The sequence below is a fragment of the Choristoneura fumiferana genome, chromosome Z (assembly GCF_025370935.1).
Source record: "Choristoneura fumiferana chromosome Z, NRCan_CFum_1, whole genome shotgun sequence".
Classification (NCBI taxonomy): domain Eukaryota; kingdom Metazoa; phylum Arthropoda; class Insecta; order Lepidoptera; family Tortricidae; genus Choristoneura; species Choristoneura fumiferana.
The window spans coordinates 21,526,170-21,550,355 of record NC_133472.1 but is presented as its reverse complement, the minus strand read 5'-3'; the positions used below and the strand labels follow the sequence as shown (position 1 = coordinate 21,550,355).

Here is a 24,186-nt window from a genome sequence, read left to right as displayed (position 1 = left end):
TTTACTTTACGGTCATCCCGTAAAACCTAAATTGAAAATACTTACAAACTGAAATATAGATGCACAGAAAAACCAGAAAAATAAGACCAACACTGGGAATCGAACCCAGGTCCCAATAAAATTAAGATTTAGTGACTTAATTTGATTGCTTAATAACGACATTTCTTGTCCGTGTGAGCGGTTAGTTCCAATGGAATGCCGAAAGTTTCTCGATGAGGGCTACGGCATAGATGTCGCTAGCGTCACTGCTTAAGTGGCTTAATAAGAAACAAACAAGCTGAGATATGTGGTGCATAGGGGAAATTCGTGCCTGTGCCGTTGACCAACAGTGGTGTAGCGGTATAGCACGCGGTACGGAATACCGAGGACCTGGGTTCGATTCCCAGTGTTGGTCTTATTTTTCTGGTTTTTCTGTGCATCTATATTTCAGTTTGTATTTTCAATTTAGGTTTTACGGGATGACCGTAAAAGTAAAAATTTAGAAATCAAATAAAAAATACAAAAAGATTCCAAAAAACCAATCTTGAAAGTATTCAAGTATCAAGATTGTAGCCTTCTGAACGTTCGCTTTTATAGTTTCATGTTCGTTGCCTAGCATCAAAGAGTGTATTATTTTGAATTTCACGTATAGCTGTCACAAAAGGTTTCTGAACTGCTGCTGTGTTTCAATAATGTATCTAGTTTTTTATTTTTTTCAGTATGTTGCACCAATTATAATCAATTGATTTTTAGTATGGTAGTAGCTTCAAAAAACTTGTTAAAAGAAGGTGTCAAAAAATAAAGTGTAATTTTCTATTTTTATTTTTCACGTATAAAATATTAATAAAATTGTAAGGTATATTCCCACTCAAATCACGCAGCTGTGATTTTATTTCGATGCTTTAGCTGCTATGGATTAGGAGAAAAAAAGAGTGAAAAAAAATGTTAAGGAATCCTATTTTTGACATTATCTCTGTGACAGTTCAAGATAGAAGGCTGAAAGTTGGAGTGATTACTAGTAATGAGGCGACAAACAATCGACATTCACCAATTCAACAATTCCTCACAGGGGCCACATGTCCTTCCTTAGCCTGCTAAACCCTTTCATGTAACATTATCAAATCAAACACAGAACTGAAGAGTGACAGTTAGTAGAGTAGAGTAGGCAGCCCTATCACGCGTTTGTGTACCGAGCCGGCGTAGGTAGTTATATCAAGGACGCTGCCGAGCCGAGACGGTATACTGCTCTTTTTTTGTACTGTGGGTTCGTGTAGGAGAGAAATAAAGAGTAGATACGGTCGGTTCTCTGACACTTTTTCATTTAAGTCGCGTAGAAAAGTCGGTACTTATACGATACATATCTCGAATCGATTTCCTGATTATATGAAATTTCTTCGTATTTCACTTAGATTTCGAAGAAAGGAGGCAGCGGTCGGAACTGGTTAAGAGGGCGCCGGAGCATCTCAGAGGGAGGCTCTAGTATGTGCCACTCCGTGGGTCAAGTCCGCGTGTGGGGTGTGAAGGAGGTGCAAGCATGGCTGGAGACGCTGCAGCTCGGAGAGTATTCCGATGCATTTGCAAAGCATGATGTAACTGGTAGAGAACTACTGTCATTAGCGAGGCGAGATTTACGGGATATCGGCGTCACAAAAGTTGGTCATGTTAAAAGGATTCTTCAAGCTGTCAAGGAACTTCAGTGACGGCGAGGCCGCTCCGAAGGGGATGCCCATGCTTAGAAGAACGAGTCAAACGGCGGTCATCACTATCTTGCAACAAAGAGCAAGCAATAGAAACTTCTTTTTAAAAAACGTGGTTTTCAAATTTGAGATAATAAAAATCGACAGAACTTAAATTAAGTTTCTGTTCTTGAATCTACGGCAATGATTTTAATATAGGATAAGATCCGAATAAGAGAGGATTTGCACCCATTTTTTCATTGGAGGAATAGTTATTTTATATCAAATTCAATCTGTTAAAAATTATATCGCGAGTGTGTTCGCTATAAAATTCCTAGCCAAACTATAATTGCTTTTTTTAACATCGCACTTGTGATTTCTTAATATAAATTTAGTACCAACCGAAAGTACGAACAATGTCACAATGACACAGGATGTTTAGCCACCCGAGCAGAGCGAGTGTGACTTGACTATACTTCGAGTGTCATTATGTTTGTTTAGTCTCGCGTTAAACATTCTACTTTTCACTTGGAATGCGAGGAATAAAAACTACTTTCTGTTCAAAATTACAAATTACTTTTAAAAACGTACGCTCAATACGACTTATGGACATCTGTTCAAAATACAAATCACAAAAAAAATTGGTCCGCGGTTTTTTATTTTCTCTCCAATTTTTTTAGGGTCGGGTTGTATATTTAGCCAACAGATAATTGAAAACTATTTTAAAACTAATTGGACTATGCATAGTAAAAAGAATTCATCCTTAATACAATTGAATAGATTCATATTCGTAATCATTAATTGGTTCACGAAATGAAATCGTATTTTTTTATATTTTTGCACAGTTGTCATTTTTAGGTTATTTCCACGCCCTAAAAATTGTCTTACACAATCACTAAAAAACCGGCCAAGAGCGTGTCGGACTACGGGTTCCGTAGCCATTACGAAAAAAATTAAGTAATATTATGTGCGTTATAACACAATTAAAACACTTACCACAGTCTTCTGTGGTCTACCAAAATCCCAAAATCTATTACCAGAAAAAGAGCGTATCTTCACGGCACTTACGTCCTTTTGTTGAGAACCGTAGTTTTTCGGCAATAACTCAAAAACGGTATATTTGATCATGTTGAAACCAATTTTCGTTCAAAGTATTTATGAAGCGTTACCTTTCCATATTTTTTGACAAACGGTTTACAAGTGGAGGGGGGGGGCACAATTTTTGCTACTTTGGAAGCGATTATTTCCGGAAATCTTCACTTAATCAAGAAAATTTTTGAGAGACCTTACTATCTTTTCAAAAGAGCTGTCGAACTATGTGCCACACGTTGATGCGAGTTAAAAAATGTTTTTATCAATTTCTGTTACGTGTATGGAATGCCCCCCAATAAATATTTATTTTTGTAATTTAACTACAAAACTAAATAGCGGCTTTGCCAGACATCTGTACTCCGAATTTCATTGATATACATCTTGTAGTTTTCGAGCAAAATGCCTGTGACATACGGACGGACGGACAGACAGACAGACAGACAGACAGACAGACGGACTTGACAAAACTATAAGGGTTCCGTTTTTGCCATTTTGGCTCCCTAAAAATGGCGATAATCCTCCATTCACTAACAAGTTGTTTGGCTGTTTAGGGGTTTCCAAAGTAAATGAATGAGGAGCTTTAGTTCCAATATGCAGAGACTAAAATAACATTCTAAGAGCATGAGAAGTGAAATCTGTACATGTAATCAAACAAACTCCAACTCACAACATTTATTGACAACAAAAACACAATACATCACAAAAAGAACACAGTAAAAACATAAATAGAAGAAGAGAGAAAAATTAGAGACGTTGTGCTGTAGTGTGATGCCAAAAGGACTCAGCTCAGCATGTGCCGTAGCACTGTGACCAGAGCTGCAGCGCTAGTTTTCAGCTGAACCCCGGTGAGTGTGCACCCACGCAACTGAACGCGTAATTATTGCGGGAAAAGAAAAAAAAACTACATATTATTATCTTTATCTATCTATCTATATAAATAAAAATGAATCTTAAAATGTGTTGCTAAGCTGGTTTTTATGGAAGAAAATACAGAAAAAATACAACGGGGGCGAAACTAGTAATGAAATAATAATAAGTAAAATAAAATTAGGGACGTCTCAAGTAAGGTCCCACTGAAAAACAGCGTTGTGGCTTGCCGCAACATTATGCTTTAATTTAAAGAGGTGGGGGCAAGTTGTTCCAACACCTGGTTGCCGCATACTTCAAACTACCACGGAAGGCAGCTGACCTATGCTTTGGCATACACAAAGGCCCGCTCACCACACGACACGCCGATTTACGCCACGCTAGCTTCTCGAACAAGTACCTCGGTCGTCCCGTCTGTATTATCCCGAACAAAAGGGTCGCAAGGTGATGTTCACGACGAAGAGACATCTTCAAGAGGCCAGCAGCTTTAAGGCTAGGAGTAACGTGTGTGCGTGGATAATCGATGGGTTGTCTTTTTTTCGTGACTACTAACTACTGGGTTGTCAGGCAGATAAATCTTATATCAAATAAGCGTTTTATTGCAAACACGATGGTTTCGGGGTTCTTTGAATAATGGTTGTAGATTTTGCTTGGTTGTTATAATTAGGCAACCCACTCGTAAAGTGCAAATTTTCATTAAAATCGATGGTCCCTCCCCCCTCTGAAAAAATTCAGAATAGTAGTAAATATATCAAACTTTAAAGGAATACTATAACGGCTAAGTTTGCTTGAGAATTATTAGTAGTTTAAGAGTAAATAGCAGCCTAAGGTATAAAATATACCTAAACTTGGAAGATTCCGTATAGAATACGAAATCCTTAGAAAAATATTACTTAATTTTTTCGTAATGGCTACGGAATCCTATTTTGGGCGTGTCCGACACGCTCTTGGCCGGTTTCGTTAATCAGTTGATAACAGGTTCTTATCGCCAAAAAACCGTCTACAATGCGCATGAACAACGCAGCGTTAGCTTTCCTTCACCTTTAAATATTAAATAACTAGATCATTTGCTCAAAATATCGTTTATTCATATGAAAAAAATGAAAAAAATATTTATTTTCACAAATTGTTATGTGCATACAATATGAAGCTTGGGACTTCCTATTAAGTAGGTACCTGTATCAGGAACCCCCGGAATATTTTTTAATATTTAATATGAATGATATTACCCAAAGAAATGGTGGCTAAGTGAGTTTCAGTGGTAAAATGAAAATAGTAATTTATAAACATAATAATTTACGACATTCCTAGTCTAAAAATGGTTTCATTAATACAACATATTATCGTTTGTTCAATTAAATGTACTCTGGTTAAAACGCGACTACTTAAAAAAAATGATTAAATGTTACTGCTAAAACTCAAGTGGCCCTTGCCCTTGTTCTCTTTTGACTAGTGTATAAATTTTACACCTTTCATGAATGGATCTGAAATGTTGATAGGTAGTCTAATTAGGCCGACAGAATTGAGGAAAACGTAGTTGCTTGGTCTTTAATACCAATAACGCATGTTAACGTTCCTATAAAATAAAATCGTCGTTCACATACAGTTTAAATAAACTATCATGAATCATTTCACATATTTAACTGCCAAATTTTACAAAGTAAATAATTTCAACGAATTTCAACGTACATAAGACTGATTATAGAGAATCATAAAGATGATAATCTGATACTTATACTACGTATGTATCTATAACTAAATAAAACCGTTACTTAGGGACCACTTCTCTTATAGGTGAAAGACATTTGAGGCGTTCTTTAACACAGCCTATAAACAGGCTCCATACTTTCAATAGGTAACGTAAAAATCAGTTCGATCAAATTATTATTTATTGGATATATAAAAGTCCTCATTCAGTAAGTAATTTATTATATATAAGTCCTTACATAAAAGAGAAAATCATTATTGAAGGAAAAACATTGTTGAAACATAACTGGTACAAGTGGGAATATTTTTAAATGTCATAAGTTCATAACATATCTTAGTCTTAGGGGAATATCCGGTAATGAAACCTAGTAAAATGTGGGTTGAGTGAAACGAAACGGGTTACTAAAACCAGTGATCTTAGTAACCAGTTTCTTTCACTGCACTCACGCGTTCTGGCGTTCTGTTACTGTCACTGTAACTGAGTTAGAAATGAAACTATTATTTAACGTGATTTGTTACAAGCTATGACGTTATTTCGCACAAGCATGATTTTTAGCTGTAATGTCAGTAATTTCATAAGAATCGATTCGTTGGCGTTGTATAAATTGTATTTTTTTTATGTACTTGGTATTATACTTGTTAATAAATTCGTATTTCCCGGCTATCCCACTACACAACGTTTAATAGGACAGAGTCACGTGCAACAGTTAGTTACCTATATTTAATTTCTGTGCAAATAAAAAGACAAAAAGAAAACTCAGTCATCGGACAAGGACAATTAATAAAACTCATCTAGTTACTTGCTTTAAAACACTTAAGGGGCTGTTTCACCACCCATTGACTAATTTTATTTGACGGATAAATGTGATGCCGTCTCTCCGTCTATTTGAACAAAATAAACAGAGACGGCATCACATTTATCCGTCAGATAAATTTAATCAATGGATGGTGAAACAGGGTTAAGTAATAAAACTCGCTCCACCTAGCGACCTACCATAATTTAAGATTATTTATTGAATCAGGCTACGTTTATGCAAGATATGCGTGTTCAAGCAGTTCTTCCACCTCCACAATGTAAGAACACACACAAATCACACACAGAAACCTTAGCACTCTACAAAGATTGTTTCAACTGATGTAAGGCGCAAAAATCTTTCAATGGTAAGCAGTTAGGTATAATTTTTACTCAGTGCCACTGCCACTCAACGAGGGTGACCGAGACGTCTATAACGTTAAGACGAAAATCGATATGAAACCAGTGATTTGGTTACTCATCACGCACGTCACCATTGACTGTAAACGGGGACGTGAAATAACGTCCACCTCTATCAACCAGTGGGGTGCGCCGCACTTGGGGGGCGTAGCTAGCATGGCCGTGGAGTGATTAAAGGGGGGGCGCGGGCAGCTTCAGGTGTATGTATATAATTTTTCAATACAGTTGCTCAAAAAGTGCACCCAACTTGTTCCAATTCATGATTATTGATTGCCTACTTACTGAAGTTAAATAGTTTGTACCAAGACGTAATATAAAACTAAAAACCTATTAATGCACAAATATAAAAATATTGATATTTTATTACTTGCCTAATGTTGAAACATTATAATTATTTATTATTTATTAATTATTGGTAGAGCGGTGGCGCGGTAGTGCGCGTATTGCGGCAGCCGCAGTCGCGTGCTCCTGTGAAGAAGGGCTACGAAATAGCCCAAAACAGAGCTAAACTCGATTTAAGACGTGAGTTATCCGTTACAATATCATTTAATACATTATAATTATTATTATTTTTCTATTATTATATCTTTTTTTTTATTATTATTTTCGGGGTTCAAACAGCGGCTCGCACCTATGAGTTTTTCGAAATACATGAATTAAATTTGAAATTTACCACGAGCTTTGCGGTAAAGAAAAACATCGTGAGGAAACCTGCGAAACAATTCAATGGTGGGTGTGAAGTTCCCAATCCGCACTGGGCCCGCGTGGGAACTATGGCCCAAGCCCTCTTGTTTTGAGAGGAGGCCTGTGCCCAGCAGTGGAAAAACAGTTCTTATTAGTTGTCTGAATGGAACGGAACAGCTGTCGAGCCGAAACACCTGTCAAAGTAGGTACTGCAAGCATGTTCTAATTTTCTAAAGGCAAAAGTAGTTTTTGTTTTTATACAATTTAAATATTTTTATACACAAATAATCGAACACAGTGATACTAGGGTAATAATAGTAAACTATTATAATATTATAAAATGGTTCTTTTCTTATAAAATATGTATTTGAAAAAAAAAAAAACTTTCATTGATTTGGCTGAAGAGCAAAATCCATTGCCTTATGAATTACGAATGCAAGTTTAAAAACCAAAAAAAACGCCTTTGTCAAAAATTGTCACTGCTAAAGTTCGAACTTACTTTGTTTAACTGTCTTTTGTGAAGTTAAAGTTTTCAAAAAGCTTGTGTCTAAATGTGTGGATCAGTTTGAAATCGATTTAACACCGCCAGACATATGTAGGAAGGCCGCAATTGTGAGTAATAGTGCATTAACGGAAAATTTTAAACATAAACATCATTGCTGTTTATGAATATTTTGTGAACTGGAAAACGGAACATAAAGCGAAATCGTTCTCAGAAAACGTTGTTAGGTATGGCCATTTTTCATGAACTTTCTTAGAAATATCGGGCTTTTATCTTATGGTCGAAGTATGAAAAGCTATGATGAAGACAAAAAATCATTTGACATTAAGAATCACTCAAAATTGACTGTATTTTTATTCTTTTCAACATCTCTTTTCTTTGTTGTATTTTTTTTTCGCAAATTTTGAAAACGTCGTACTATTAATTATTCTGTGACGTCGTTCGAGACACACGTGGAAATGTTATTCTTTACTCCGAACGCAGTAAAACCATACAAATCTATGGACCTAACCACATACAAACAGTAGTTTTCCGTCCGAAGTTTTCTGCGACATGGTGCCCAGTGCCTACAGAATTGAAATTAACGTACACACACGTGTGTGATGTATTTACGGACCGAATCGGAATTCCGAGTGTATGTAGCGGCCCTGAAGCCACGGTTTCATCCATTGCTTACTAAAGTCCAAAGGAAGTGCTCTCACTAACCGACTACATAGGTACACATAGGCTGATAAACATCTCTCCTTTGCGTCGCGCAGTCCGGCAAAAATAGTATTTTTGCATAACGTTGGGTGAGGCGAAAGGGTAAAAGGTCGGCAATCCCTGATCTACATCTATATTCGACTAGATATTCGATATGACTGAATCGCGATAGGACTAAATACCAATAAGCCCAGATCTCGTTTCGACTATATATCGATAAAACTCACTCGCGATTGGACCAGATATTTAAATTAATTGTCAAAATAAATACCGTGACACTTTCTATTTTGTGTTTCCTTATTTTGCTTTGTTAACCTGCTAAGTCCACTTTGACTTACCTAGTTTACAGGACGTTAAAAAAACTGCATACAATCTTCAATCGCTAACTAGGTAATCAACATTTTGAAAATCCCATCGGTAGCTATGATTAAACTTTATATTTTAAAGATATAATTAACAGCATATCTTACACATATCATAGTGCTAGCGGTACGCAAAAAAAAGCTGCAAATGCTGTGAAAAGTATGAAAATCGGAACGATTGATCTTTAGGCCATACGAATCAATTTGACCCGTAGCACGAAAACAAAACAAAAAGGAGAGGAGTTATGACGTAATCTTTTTTTTGTATGGTTTTTTTTTGGTTCTGAAACCTATTGTGTGTGGTATCTAATGAAAGGGCTTACTAAGCTGACTGTAAAAATATATCACATCATTATATTTCAGTTAGGTACTTGTTTTAAATTAAAATAAAAATCATTTTCAAAACATACCACGTTTAGGCTCCTCCAGATATGATACGGTTGAATCATTATTTGTAAAATATACCTAAAATAATATGTTTATAGCCATAACCAACCCCAAGAAAGCAATTTTGTTTTTTTTTATTTTTACTGAATTTCGGGCTGCACCTAGCGCTAGCACTATCACAGGAAATTAATAAAAATGATTATATAGCAGGTTTTCGTGGTGAAGGTTAAATTGATGCTTGCTTGATTGCTTGCTTCTTTGAAATGTTTACAGTTCACGCGAGCGAAGCATGCTCACTTGCAAGCTTGCTTAGATGTTTGCTTGCATGCTTGCTTGCACTATTTCTTGCATAATTACATACTTGCTTAATTGCTTGCTGCTTTGAGATGTTTAAGATTCACGCAAGCGAAGTCGTGGGTAAAAGCTAGTACTAAAACAAACCGATTTTTCAGTAATACATCTCATGACGCAACAGGCACGTGGCGTCGCGAATAACTGTCGATGCAAAACTGAGGCCCAAACTGGATTTAGCAGATTTTCTGTATGGAGATTGGGTATTGGCCAGATAGTGACACTTTTATGCTGATATTTTGAAGTAAGTAAATATTTTCCACTAAATCTTTTTAAACTTTTTTTTTATCGAATAACTAAGTTTCTGCGAGTGTACCAAGCAATGTGTCGGAGCTACTCGTAATGGAAACTAAAACTATAGTGTGTTTGTTTACTTCATCACGTCTAAACCACTGAACCAATTTAGATGAAATCCGGTATACAGATAGTTTGAATCCGGGAGAAGTAGGTACATGGGATAGTTTTTGTCCCCGAAAATAGTAGTTTCTGCGGGATAGCGATAAACGAATTCTGCGCGAACGCAGTCGCGGGTAACGGCTAGTATTGGGCTAAATCATTAACGTTTCGGTGCTCGCAATATTCTGGTTAAAATAAGGCTAATAATGTTTAATAGGTTCAATTATTAAACACGTAATATTTGTATTCGGACCACACATCGTATTTGGCTTTCGTTCAAATTAAATAAACAAAGTAACCGGCATCATGTTGTAATCAATGTAAATATAACTTACCTTGTACTTTTAATTGGGCAAAATTAACCTTGTTTTTAACGGACGAAAAAAAACGGAGGAGGTTCTTAAGTCGACGTGAATTGTTTTTTTTATTTATGACCACGCATAACTTTTTACAGAGTAGTCTGATTTTGATATTTTTTGTTTTTATTGGAAAGCGTGGATGTACTCCGAGGGTGGTCCCATATAAATTTAGATAAAAATCCTACCCTAAGGGTAGGAAAACAGGGGATGATTGATTGATCAGCCACTGATTGTAATGCATGACCAGACATAATTTTTTACAAAGTAGCCCGATTTTGATAATTCTGTTTTATTGGATTCCTTGATGGTACTATATAAATTTGGAAAAAAAATACCCCAATGGTGGGAAAAAAGAGCAAAATAAGTATGTCTCGTGGTATTCGTTGTCGCGTTTTACCGCTTGTTCAAAGTAATTTTTGTATTCCAAAAGTTTTGTACAAAGTTTAAAAACGCGCCGAAAAATATTGGTGACAAAATAAACAATTAATACAATATAGCGAGTACTGCCTTTTCGCAACGTAACGTTTGGCAACCTGTTTCATTTCGCAACTTTTCATTGCGCAAACTCAAAAACTATAAATATTTCAGCATTTATTTCAGGGCCATCGTGTAGAACCCTTTAGATTAGGTTAGGTTAGTTTTATAAAAATCCTGAAATATTTACAGTTTCAGAAATATTAAACAGTTGGGAAATGTAAAGTTGCGAAATGAAACAGGTTGCCAAACGTTATTCGCCGAAACATTAGTAAACCACAATATAGGTATGTTACAGCTAAATACGAAATCGAGGTAAAGCAACAAACACTAAGAATATGAGCGAATCACAAAAAAGGCGATCTATGCAAGATGCTACAACAATATAATATCTATTGTGTTGTGCATTCGAATATAATTTTTGATGTTTTGTAATTAGATAAGTAAGATTTATTTGTGGATTTTTTAACTGTACAAGGCGTCTTCAAATTATCCCGGAATATGTCGACAGATGGTTGACTGGCCAACCAAACCTTTATATGATTTTCAGTATGTTCACATTGTGATTGACAAATGTTCCCATTACTGACAACATATTTCATCAAAAATTCTGATTAAAAATCATCATCACAGTTAAACTCACTTAATTACCTGCTGAAATGTTTCAAAATAATTTGAAGACACCTAAATATATCTATATATATCTAGTCAATAGACTAAATAAAGCAAACGAACGATCTCGCTATAACCTCTTAAATAATTACAATTTATCAGTAACCCTGGTTGCTCTTTTCTGTAATGTGAATTAATAGTTTGGCATACCATTCATTCCAGTAACAGTTAGCGTTTCATTTTACTCTGTCGTCAACAAAGATTATAATCATGTAATAATAGTATGATCAAATGCTAGTCGTAATGTAATTTCTTCTACCAATGATTTTATACTTGGTTTGGATAAGTATTTACTAAATGTAAACAAAACAACGTCAATTGCTGTCTTAAATATTGAAATTCCAACTAACTATCTTAACATTTCCATTTCTGTATTGAAATACACAAGTCTACTTTGTATTACAATGATAGATAAGTAAAATGTTTAAAATCCTTGAATGTACTAAATCTGGCAGCTGAAGTTTGTTTACATTTAGTTAAATACCTATCCAAACCAAGTATACACATCTTAAGTTTGATCACTTACTACAGCGTTTCCTATACATAAATAGGAAACAGACTGTTAATAATGTTAATTGGGTACCTATATGAACTATGTTGTAAAATTAGTCAGAAATAATAATGTCGTCGAGTAGTTTATAGATACTCGTATTTCTTATATTGTAGATTATATGAAATCCAGATTCTAAATCAAAACAAGCAATGGCAGTTTGTTTATCGTGGTGCGTGTTATAAGTAGGTAGATTTATCGTCTCGATTGATGACTTTGCAAAATGTGATCTATTCTTCTAAATCTCATGTTTTCTATTACCTACCTAATGTAGGTATGTATCTAAAACAATATAAAATTATTAGTGGGAGTTTACCTGCATAATTATTCTTAAATTAATAAATATTGACGTTTCTTGTTGTAATTATAAGTAAAAATAGTGGCTATAAGTATGTTTTATCTTTTATCTTGGTGATAAGTGGAATATCCAGAACTAAGTAAATTGTAATGTGGCTACCAAAGCCATTTCCATTAATAATATGCCTTATACATGTACTACACTGTTTCTGTTTTGGTTTATTAATCTGTTCTACTTGGATGTTTAATTGACTCAAAATAACTATGAATTCTTTTGTACAATGGAATGGATCCATGGAATTTTCAACGACAACAATATATCTATATTAAAATAATTTAAAGGAGATTTTTAAGACGGGACACAAAACCACTGTTGTAGCTAGAGTATTTTGTTGTTGATATACTTCGCTAAAATATTGTTCAGCTTAACAGCATTGTCGCTCATGTCCCTTCCGCATAATAAATACTTAATGCGTTTAATTTCTCGAATCTATCCAAGTTTTAAATCTGCCGGTGGAGAAAGACGGGGATCGTAATTCCGCGAGTAGGTTTGTAGCGACTCCTAGCGCCATCTAGTGAACAACAATAGAAACTCCGACCATGTTCTACATCGCGCTATCGAAGCTTCTCAACGCGGTCGCATATATACAAGCTCCGACGCTCTTCCTTCGGACTTCGGTCCCCAGGCATAACACCTGCCTGGAGAGAGATCTCTCTATTGGAGCCTCCCCCCCACAGGTTGTGACGATAAGAATATCTCAAAAAGTAAGTGTAAATGACAGCCGTTATTACTTTTTAATTTACTTTGCTGTACATTGCTAGCAATTTTAATTTTGTTAGAAAGCTAACAGTCTGAATTTTAGTTTATTAATTAAATTAATGTCATGGTGAAATTACAGAAATACGTCAACTTTGAGTTAGCGTACCACTGGTCAGTTTCCTTACTCGTCAATTTCACTGATCTCACCAGTTTACTCATTAAACAGTTTCGTTAGGTTGACAATTTCCTTATTTGCCAGTTTCACTAAGATGTCGGTTTCTCTATTAAGTCAGTTTCCTGGTTCGCAAACATCTTTATGTGTAAGTTAGTTAAGCTGTCAGTTTTACTATTTCGTCATATTCCCAACCCGTTACTGTTCTTGTTTGCAACTTGCAAGTTAGTTTAGGCTGTCAGTATTGCTACTCTGTTGTGTTTGTGTCATGTCATGTCATAAATGGTATATCAAAGTCAAAGTCAAAATATCATTATTCAATTTAGGCTAAAACAAGCACTTATGAATGTCAAAAAAAGATCTACCACCGGTTCGGAGAAACCTCTGTTGAGAAGAATCCGCTTTCCCTATAACCCCCTTCCCCCCTTTCTAATACTAAATTCTATGTTTATTCTTTTACTGTCCAGGCTATTCGGTTGTGGTGTGGAACTCTTTGCCTATAGATTTGAGACGCGTTAAGTCCTTGCCTATTTTCAAGTACTATCTGTCGATTTGTGCTTCGCTTTTTAATATATCTCTTGTTGTGTGTATATCTTTGTATACTTGTATATATTATATATATTTATGTATCTATATATATAAAATTATAAAATGACTGACTGACTGGGTAATTATATCAACGTACAGCCCAAACCGCTGGACCTTCTGCTGGATTTTCTCGTTATTACTTTTATTATAATCTAATCTTTATAGGTATAGACCTCCTTGGTCAAGGGTGACTTGATAACTTTAGACTTATTTATTTGCTATGGAAAGTCATATTGACAAGAACAGCAATACTCAGTAGTTAGGTAGGAATTTTACGAAACCGACATCCTAGCAATACTAGCGAAGTAGGAAACTGACGAATCAGGAAAATGCTAACCTAGCGAAATTGACAACCTAGCGAAACTGTCTTAATGAGTAAACTGGTGAAATCAGTGAAATTGACGAATAACGACTGGCTGCCCTTAACACACTGTATAAATTATCAATAAAAAAATTATGGCAACTGTGTCTGTTGACTGTTAAATCTCATGAAATAGTACATTACTGCAGAGACCAGTAAGTAAGCTATTCTGGACGAGTAGAAGTTTAATGGGCGAACCGCCAGGTGAGGCCATCAATAATACGTGGCCAGGATGGCGATTACTGGTCGAAGCTTGTATAGTGCTTTTCTCAAAAATGATGACGATGGTGATTGTAATGTGATAATGATGGTAAGGATGATGATGATGATGATAATGATAATAGTGATGATGATGAGGATAGTGATGACATGGAACCGTTTCAAATTACTAGTTAACTACTTCCAACAGAAGTTACTACTGTTCGGGAAGTAAATTTCATACTTACTACCTGGACAGTTCGGGACCCGTTACTGTTCAGGGAGTACATTTCATATTTACTTCCTGTACAGTTCGACCAGGAAGTAAATTTCATACTTACTTCGTGGATAGTTCGAGATTACTTCCTGGACACTAGCAGCTAGTCTCCAGGATGCGTTACTTTCTACGACGTTTTTGATGACGTACTGGCAACATTCCATACTATTTTTGAGAAATACAATATTATCAGTTCAGATCTACGAACAAATAATGTCAGGAATTGTAACTGCGTTATAGCCACAAAAGGATGCCTTCAAGGAGGATTTTTATCGCCCACGCTATGGAGTTTGGTGATAAACTCGCTACTAGAGGATCTCAACACAGGCCCAGTATAAACAATGGGTTATGCAGATGACCTAGTAATACTTGTCAATGGGAAATTTCAATCCCATTTCAATTTTCAATGGGGAATCATGAACGTAGCTCTCAACAAAGTAGAGAAGTGGTGCAAAGAATATCACCTCTCCATAAATCCGAGCAAAATGGTGGTAATACCATTTACCAGAAAAAGGGACCTAAAAAACATACAGACTTTAAGAATGTATGACAGGGAACTAAGACTTTCCAATGAGGTAAAATATCTTGGAATATCTTTCCAATGAGGTAAAATATCTTGATAAAGGAATTAACTGGAAAAAACAGGTTGAATAGACAGTGACCAAAGCAACGAGAGTTTTTGGCATGTGCAGATCCGCATATGGAAAAACATGGGAACTGAACCCAAAAGTACCTACTGAGCTGGATCTACACCATAATGGTGAGACCTATCATTATGATTGGTTTTTTGTAGTCTTTTTGTATTTTTGTTTCAACTCCAAATTTGTTATTGTTGTTTTATTTGTTATTTGTTTTGTTTGTTCCCAGTGCTGATCTCTTTTTCTGTTTTTTCTGTGCATCCATGTCTCAGTTTGTATTTTCGAGACCTATCATACTGTATTTGTGCCTCGCCTGGTGGCCTAGGGCACAACTAAGCACATGTAGGAGTCTACTGGCTAAAATCCAGAGAACGGCCTGCATGGCTATCACAGGGGCGTTCAAAACAACGCCGACAGCAGCAATGGAAGTCTTACTGGTCCTACACCACTGCATATTGCTATAGAATCCGAAGCGCGTAAGTCGTTGCACAGAATAAAAATGTACGGCCTGTGGAACGATTCCGCTCCGAGGACGAAGCACACTAAAATGGAAGAAAACAAATACCTTGATAGTATAACGGCGATGGGTTGGGACAAAATGCAACCAAAGTACATATTCCGAAGGAACTTCAGGTTCATGTTCCCACAAGGGCTAAATGGGCAGGATTGACACTGCCGGAAGGCAGTGAAAATTCATGGCATACGGATGGATCTAAAATGAAATCCGGTACTGGAGCCGGCATTCATGCCAAGGACTTCAACAGTAGCGTAAGCATGGGAAATTATGCAACCGTCTTTCAAGCAGAGACGTATGCAATTATTTCCTTAGGGCACAGGAGAATATAGATAGGAAGGTAAAGGAAAAAACCATCTATATACTCAGTGACAGACAAGCAGCTCTAAAGGCACTCACATCACCAAAAGTTGACTCAAGACTGATCTATAATGGAGTACAAGCATTAAACAAGCTTGGCAGACGCAACAAAGTGAGATTGGTTTAGATCCCAGGACACAAAAGCTTCATCGGAAATGAAAAAGCAGATGAGCCAGCAAGGGAAGGGTCAAGAACATAAACATAGGGCCCGAACCGTATGTGGGACTTTCACAGGGAACTATAAAGAATGCCATAAACGACCACACCAGACTTAAACACCAACAAGAGTGGAAAACACGGGAAGGTCTAAAGCATTCAAAACGATTCATCGAAAATGTCAGCACAAGCTGGACTAAGAAACTCTGGACACTCAGTAGGAAACAACTCCGACATATCGTCAGGGCATTTACAGGTCATTTCGATACTAAACACATACTAGTAAAGATGGGACTACAGGACAATGAAGTTTGTAGAATATGTGGCGAGGAAGACGAAACAATGAAATGGCCCTCGCCAGATTAAGAATGACTCTTTGGCGACGGTTACTCCGCACGACTTTAAGGCACTACCGCTACGTCAAATCATCCAATTTATGGACGAGGTGATAAAGGCAATAGAGTAAGTGCGAAGGAGGGCTAATTACACAAAAGATCCCTACGGGTCGAAGTGTATCCGCAAGGACCCCTAACGATACGATAAGATAAGATAAGATAACTGCGTTATAATAATGGAAACTGACTCCACCGTCATATTTAAAACTTGGAAAGAATTCGTGAAATTAAACGCATTATTTATTAAGCGGAAGGGACATGCACGAGCGATAATGCTGTTAAGCTGAACAGTATTTTGGTGAAGTATATCAACAACAAAAGACACTACAACACTAGTTCAGATATATTCTTACTGAAAAAAATATGATGAGTCTCTGTTATATAGGAAGAAGAATGTTCTAAAAAACAATATTATGAATTCAAGCTTTTTCTTGGCTCATTGAAATTGTTACTTAAAAAAATATTTTCTTTTCGATTTACCATAATAAATAGAGTGAAAAACACGCAAACATAAAAATTATGCAAATTACTGACAGATGTACGCAGATTCAAACAATCTAACGTATTATTTTAAAAGTATGTTTAAAGAGTTTGTCCAGATTTCATTCCGCATACCTACGTTATATAGATAAATCGGTAGTAGAATAAGAAATACTCGTAGGACTAAGAATTTTATGTGAGTCAATGTGGACCCTTGCTAATATAATATATATATATAATGCCGACTGTGTTAAAGGTCAATAAACATTTACACAATAAAATGTCTGTCATGTCAAATAACAGAATGCAGCATGCCTAATATTAAGACGCAATACAAGTAGGTAGTTTCAGTAGGCAACGACTTCTCATTATGTGATCTTTACTTGTAAGTGATCTTGACTTGAATAAATTCTAAACCTTCAACTTTCTTACTTAAGTTTCATTTTATGACTGTAAACAGAAACGTTTACTTTTAAATACTTGAGTGTAAGTTTGTTGTGAATTAAAATTGTTGTATTTTACAAACTACTGAATGTTTTCTTCTAAGTATAATCATATCAATATTAATAATGTTAATCGAATTTGTTAAAATAATTCTCCAGATAACAATAAGAAAATAGTTAAAAAAATATATATGTTTAAGCAATTTTGGTTCTTTGAAGCACTTTACGAAACTTCTACATACTCGTACAGTTTGATTTTAAATTGTGACTCCTGATTTTTAACCTGGACAAACATTTGTTACAGTCCACTAAGCGATTATAATGATTAGAACTCAATGTTTTTTCCGGCCGTTGTTAAAAATGCTATATGATGTCGACCAAAAAACTGCTTTATACCAGTTTTGTAAATCGTAAAAAGAACCTAGTAATAAGCTGAAAGTTTTGTCGCGCTGCACGACTCGCGCACATTTGGACGGTCATGAAAGTTACTTATTCCAGTGTATCGTCGTATGCACTGGTAATTAGTGGATGGAACAGACTAGATATCACAATAAGTGAGTGACTATAGCCTAACAACTTCATGCGCGACCGTCCCTACTTCCCTAGGAATTAGACGCGGTGGCGGGGGCGAGCACGTCATGCCAGCGCGTGATTACACAAAGTAGATAGATTTGCCGAAGATATAATATATCTAAAGATAAGTAATATCTATTTATGAGACCTAGAAGTAAGAGCACAAAATAAGTGATTAATTTCGAAAAAACTTTATCAAGAGAAGGAAATAGAAAGACAGTTAAAACTGCTGTCACTTTGTGACAGTGTACCACTGGGACATTTTTCACTGTATACATACATGACGCGTTCCGTGAAATTATCTACCTAAAACCATCCTTTTTTCGGGATGATGATTTTTTTGTAGCCATTTGGTGTGCTTTATTTACATCAATTAAGGCTCTTTAACAATTTTTTAATTGTAGTTAGCAAAAAACCAGTGGCTTCAGACACGGGTTTTGCCAAATTAATGTCATTGACACATTCGAATGAAGAACTGTAATTTCTGAGTAGTTTAAATTTTTAAGTCCTATTATCGGAAGTCCGAATTTTTTCTCACACCATTTTACATCATAAAGATCACTCTTTATATTTTTTTTAATACTAACGATCATCGGAATCCTATAATATTATAAATGTATTTTGTGAGTTGTATGTTTTTACTTTTTCACGCTTAAACGGCTACGGATTTATGAAACAAGTTAGTTTATAACCATTAAACATAGCTACTTTTATTCCGATATTCCGAATAGGATAAATTCGAAATAATAGACATAAATTGGTATGTAGGTTCTGGAATAACATATTATCCGATATTTGGATAGTAACTAAGGATCCGTGTATTATTGATTATTATTTTGTAATTTTTTCTAAATACTTATTAAGTAATTTGTACTACTTTCTGCAATGCGGCGCATTCTTCTTGGCAATGATCGAAATTTAAAAAAATTACGTGTAAAATCCCACTATTTACTAAAAATATATGATTTATTTGGATAGGGCAAAATTTATATTAAGTCTTGAATTTTGTTTAATGAAGACCACGATAAAATATTGGAAATTCCAGGGAATTTGTAAATCCCGAAATTAATTTGAATGGTTTATTAAAAGCTAGTTCATAATATAACTATTCATAACCTTGTTCATACTAATACTGGTTTTCTTATAGTAACGATCACTACTAATCATTATTCATAACGTTGTCAATATTTCTTATCATATTTATTTATCCATTATTGAAATTCATCATGTAAATCATACATCTGGATTTTGTTGTCATATACAATCCTTACAATAAATTGAGAGTAAGAGTAACGGATGCTTGCAAGAGACGGGTGTACTCTCTTTTCGGCGAATTATATTTCGCGAAATTGTCAAATAATATTTGGTCAATTTTATACTGGAAAGTTTTACTTCAAAATTTGTGCGAGAGAGCGAAGCGAGCGAGCAAGACGGTACGGAGTAGAAGCGACTTGGATAGTTTAGGTTCAGAAAGCTAAGGCAGGAGGGAAGCGGAGCGTAGCTATTATATATGTTAGGTTTTTTTTATAGCAGCAAATATAACTGCCACTAGGAAAGTAGATTGGATGCCATTCAATATGTTGCTAAATTAAGTTATGCTAATAGTACATTTGACGAACACATAAATGACACCTTAAAAAAATCCTAGGTAATAATTTGCATAATAAGAATTAGGTAGTTTTATCGTTATGAAAAACAATACGTATTATGAGCTCAAATGTTTCATATTAATGCCATTATTAATAATAAAATTATGATATTTGTCTGTTATGAAGGAAACATTTATGAAAAACAACATTATAAGTTGAGATATATTCTTAGTAATGACATTATGAGAAAAAAAGTGAACACTGTGTGTTATATGAATTCCGCAATTGAATTAAAATTTATGAACAAAAAAAGTATGAGGTTTTTTTTATTACGATTGATTATTATGAACACAAATCGGTACTAAAATAAAAAATAGGAATAAGAATTATATGAGAGTCAATATGGACCGATCTCCGGATTTTTAATCTCATGTGCATCGATCGTTTTGTAACATAGCTTGACATAGCCTCTGTAGACCGTGTAGCCGATTCTACTGCGCGGCCGCGACTGCAGGACTACTACGAAACTCGAAGTTCGTGTCGTGCAGTTCCTCTGACACTATTATACGAGAGCGAGAGGGACGGTACGATACGAACTTCGAATTTCGAGTTTCGTAGTAGCCCTGCTGAATGCGAGCGCCGAGCATTGCGCGCGGTTTTACTGCCCGCTACCCTCCAATCCCCGCTGACGTCTACAGTACCTCGCCCCGCCAACGCGTCTCATTCCTAGGGAGGGTCGCGCACGAGGTTGTCGAACTATATAATGAGTTATGAGTTGTTGATCCAATTGTTTGGTCGAACATCCATAGCTATGTTAAGTTGATTAGCAGAATCAGATCGTCCACCTGTAAATTCTATTTACATCTGTTTGAAATAAGTCAGTTAAGTTTCTATAGCAGTCCAAACAACAGGACATTTATATTGTCCGCAAGCACGATATGTGCCCTGGAGCTTTGGACCAAGGGTTTCGAACTATACTGCTATACAGTATTATACTGTTTTTCACTACATTATACTTTTTACCGTTGAACTAAAATAAAGTATCTAAAATACTGTTTTTAGCATCAACATTGCTTAACACTAAGCACACACTAAGTCAGTACAGCATAGTCACAATAGTGGTGGTTCCGAATAAATTTCCCAATGTAAATTTAATAAACATTTAGTTCCTTATTTATCTTAATTTTAGTTTTGATTCTGACGATGTCTATGAGGCTTTAAAAATGAAACTAAATTGTTAATTTGTGTGAGAAGCACCTAAAAATTTGTCTTTAAAACATAAAAATACTGTTATTTTTTCTAAAATACTGTTTATTTCCCTTCTCAGACGTAAATATACTTTATTTCTTGTAAAAAAAGTTGGCAACCCTATTTAGACCACAAGGTTGCCCCAGCATTCTTTTGTGCTCAACTATAAGTATTTATACAAGGTGTAACATGAGGAAACCGAATGATTTTAACAGCGTATTCCTGAGGTCGTAAGAAGAAAAAAAATTATACGAACTTAGGTTGAATTATGCGTTTTAAAAATTCATTTTGTATGAGTACGCTTCACATAATGTCGACCGTGCCCATACAAAATGAAATTTAAAAACTCATATTTCGACCTGGGTTCATATAAATATTTCTCTTCTTAACTTCGGTTTTCTCATGTTACACCGTGTAAGTAACTAGTACGCACTGTAAAAAACTTTTGTAAGACGTGTTTCACACGGCATTGTCCAGCACGTTTTTTTGCAGTAACGAAAACATAGTGGCACATATTGTACATAGAACCATTCACATGTCGTTTGTTTTTTCAGTAGATACAACAAAGGTTTCGACGTATACTTACTGCAAAAAAAACGTGCAAGACAATGCCGTGTAAACCCAGCATAACGGTTACTACATCTTTGTTTGTAAGAAATTTTGTCCATGTTTAAATATTCTAATTTTATTGAAGTCTTGTTTTCTCAACTCTGTCAATTTATATTCAAGGCAATAATATAGACATATACTTGGAATATTTATCACCTTTAAACGATAATTCGCTGGGTGAGTGCAACAGTGGCGCAAGTAAAAATATTAAAATACCTAATTACTAATGAACTGTTACAATACAATAATTATAGTCCATTATTAATTGTTTTTATATTTTGACTCGTGCCACTCTTACCACCCAGCGAATCAAACTTTACGATTTTTATCTGGCATTAGATTTTTCTCCATATCGAGTTTTCCGTGTAATAAACAATTAATTGAAAGTAAGGGTGGAGTCATAGTTAATCCTACTAATATTATAAATGTGAAAGTTTGTGAGTGAGTGAGTGAGTGAGTGAGTATGTTTGTTACTTTTTCACGCTTAAACGGCTGGACGGATTTGGATGAAATTTGGCGGAAAGTTAGTTTATAACCTGGATTAAAACATAGGATACTTTTTATCCGATATTCCCACGGATAGGATAAAATCTCGAAATAACAACCGCTAGGCTTAGAGTCATGAAATTTGGTATTTTAGTTGGACGTCTGGAATAAACATAGGTACTTTTGACCCGATATTCCCACGGGATACCTAGGGATAAAATCTTAAAATAACAACCGCTGGCTGTGAGCCATGAAATTTAGTATGTAGGTAGCTGCACCTCTGCAATAACACATAGGCTACTTTTTATTCCGATATTCCCACGGGATAGGGATAAAATCTTGAAATAACAACCGCTGGGTTTAGAGTCATGAAATTTGGTATGTAGGTAGTTGGATGTCTGAAATAACACATAGGCAACTTTTTGACTCGATATTCCTACGGGATACCTAGGGATAAAAACCGCTGGGCTTAAAGTCATGAAATTTGGTATGTAGGTAACTGAACATCTGAAATAACACTTAAGTGACTTTTTGACCCGATATTCCCACGGATAACTAGGGATAAAATCTCGAAATAACAACCACTGGGCTTAGAGCCATGAAATTTGGTATGTAGGTAGCTGGACCTCTGGAATAACACATAGGCTACTTTTTATTCCGATATTCCCACGGGATAGGGATAAAATCTCGAAATAACAACCGCTGGGCTTAGAGGCATGAAATTTGGTATGTAGATAGCCGGACTTCTGGAATAACACATACGCTTCTTTTTATCCCGATATTTCCACGGGATAGTTTTGTAACTAAGGGACCCCACACATCCGTGTATTATTGTCATTATTATTTTGTAATTTTTTCTTTAATTGTATACTTACTGTAGTTTTTAAGTATTTTATTTGTACTTGATTATTTTGAAAAAATGACTTTCTGCCAAGCTTCTTGCGGCGCATTCTTCTTGGCTATGATGGTCTTTCCAAAAGTGCTGATATTTAAAAAAATGACGTGTAAAAGTGCCCATTGCGGCCTATTTACTGAATAAATGATATGAATTTGAATTTGTATAGGGAAAAATTTTGAAATTTTAGCACTGGGTTTAGAGTCTTGAATTTTGTACAGTTATTCACAACACAACCTCAATGAAGACCACGATATAAATTTTGGAAATTTCCAGGGGAATTTTGTAAAATCCCGAAAATTTCAATTGCAACTACCAGACCGAATAGTTTACGCGTGCGAAGCCGCGGGTAAAAGCTAGTGTTCTCATAAACTAAAAGGGCTACGCGAATATAATTTTGAAGGGAAGTGTCTTTACTTTAGTAACGCACTGACAGGCACTAGATAAACAAGTTGAAACTAAAAATAAATAAAACAATAAAATATTGGTCAGTTTACTTTAGCTTAGTACCTACATAAATAATTAGTTACCTACTTTTATTATTATTTCAACAATATAAATTAAATTAATTTCTGGTAAATTTTGGTAGATAGGTACATTATCTATACATATAAAAGAAGAAACTGACAGCTTCGTTCGCGTTAAATTTGGGGTAACAGACATTTACTTTCTGAGATCGTTTTTTTTTTTCATGTTTTGTTTGATTTTAGGATACAGACAGACGTTGTTTGAGACAGATGGTGCAAATTTTCGAATTTAAGGATCAACCTACATAATTAAGTAATCATAATCATAGTTCTTTCTTTCTATTTAGGGGAATCGCAAAGTTCACGAGGGATAGATATAACTCTTTAGATCGATTTAAAAAGTTTTACTGTTACAAAACTAGAGTTCGTGACTAACATTGGCTACCTGCTTTTCCTTCGGAAAATGCAAAATTCTCTCGAGATAGAAATCTTTCACTAACAGATAAAAATTACACTAGATAAGCAAACAGTCATTCTGTATTTATTTTTATATATAAAAAAGTGACAGTTGGTTTTCATACAGAATGAGGTGTTTGCGTTATCTAGTGTAATCTTTATCTGTGGTGCCTGTGACGTCTCAAGAGCGAATTAGCGCTGTGAATTCCCCGATGTCCGCTCAAAATCGATTCAAATGCGCCGCCCGCCCG

The 24,186-nt window shown here is 35.4% G+C and overlaps 1 protein-coding gene across 1 annotated transcript in view; it reads left to right on the top strand.

The window, feature by feature from the left end:
- LOC141426079 (diacylglycerol kinase eta-like) overlaps positions 1-17,302 on the top strand; it is a 76,303-nt gene extending 59,001 nt beyond the window's left edge. Inside the window, exon 15 of the mRNA XM_074088637.1 lies at positions 1,389-17,302. Coding sequence (XP_073944738.1) covers positions 1,389-1,679 — 291 coding nt within the window. The 3' untranslated portion in view covers positions 1,680-17,302. The remainder of the gene's footprint in view (positions 1-1,388) is intronic.
- Positions 17,303-24,186: the final 6,884 nt, after the last annotated feature.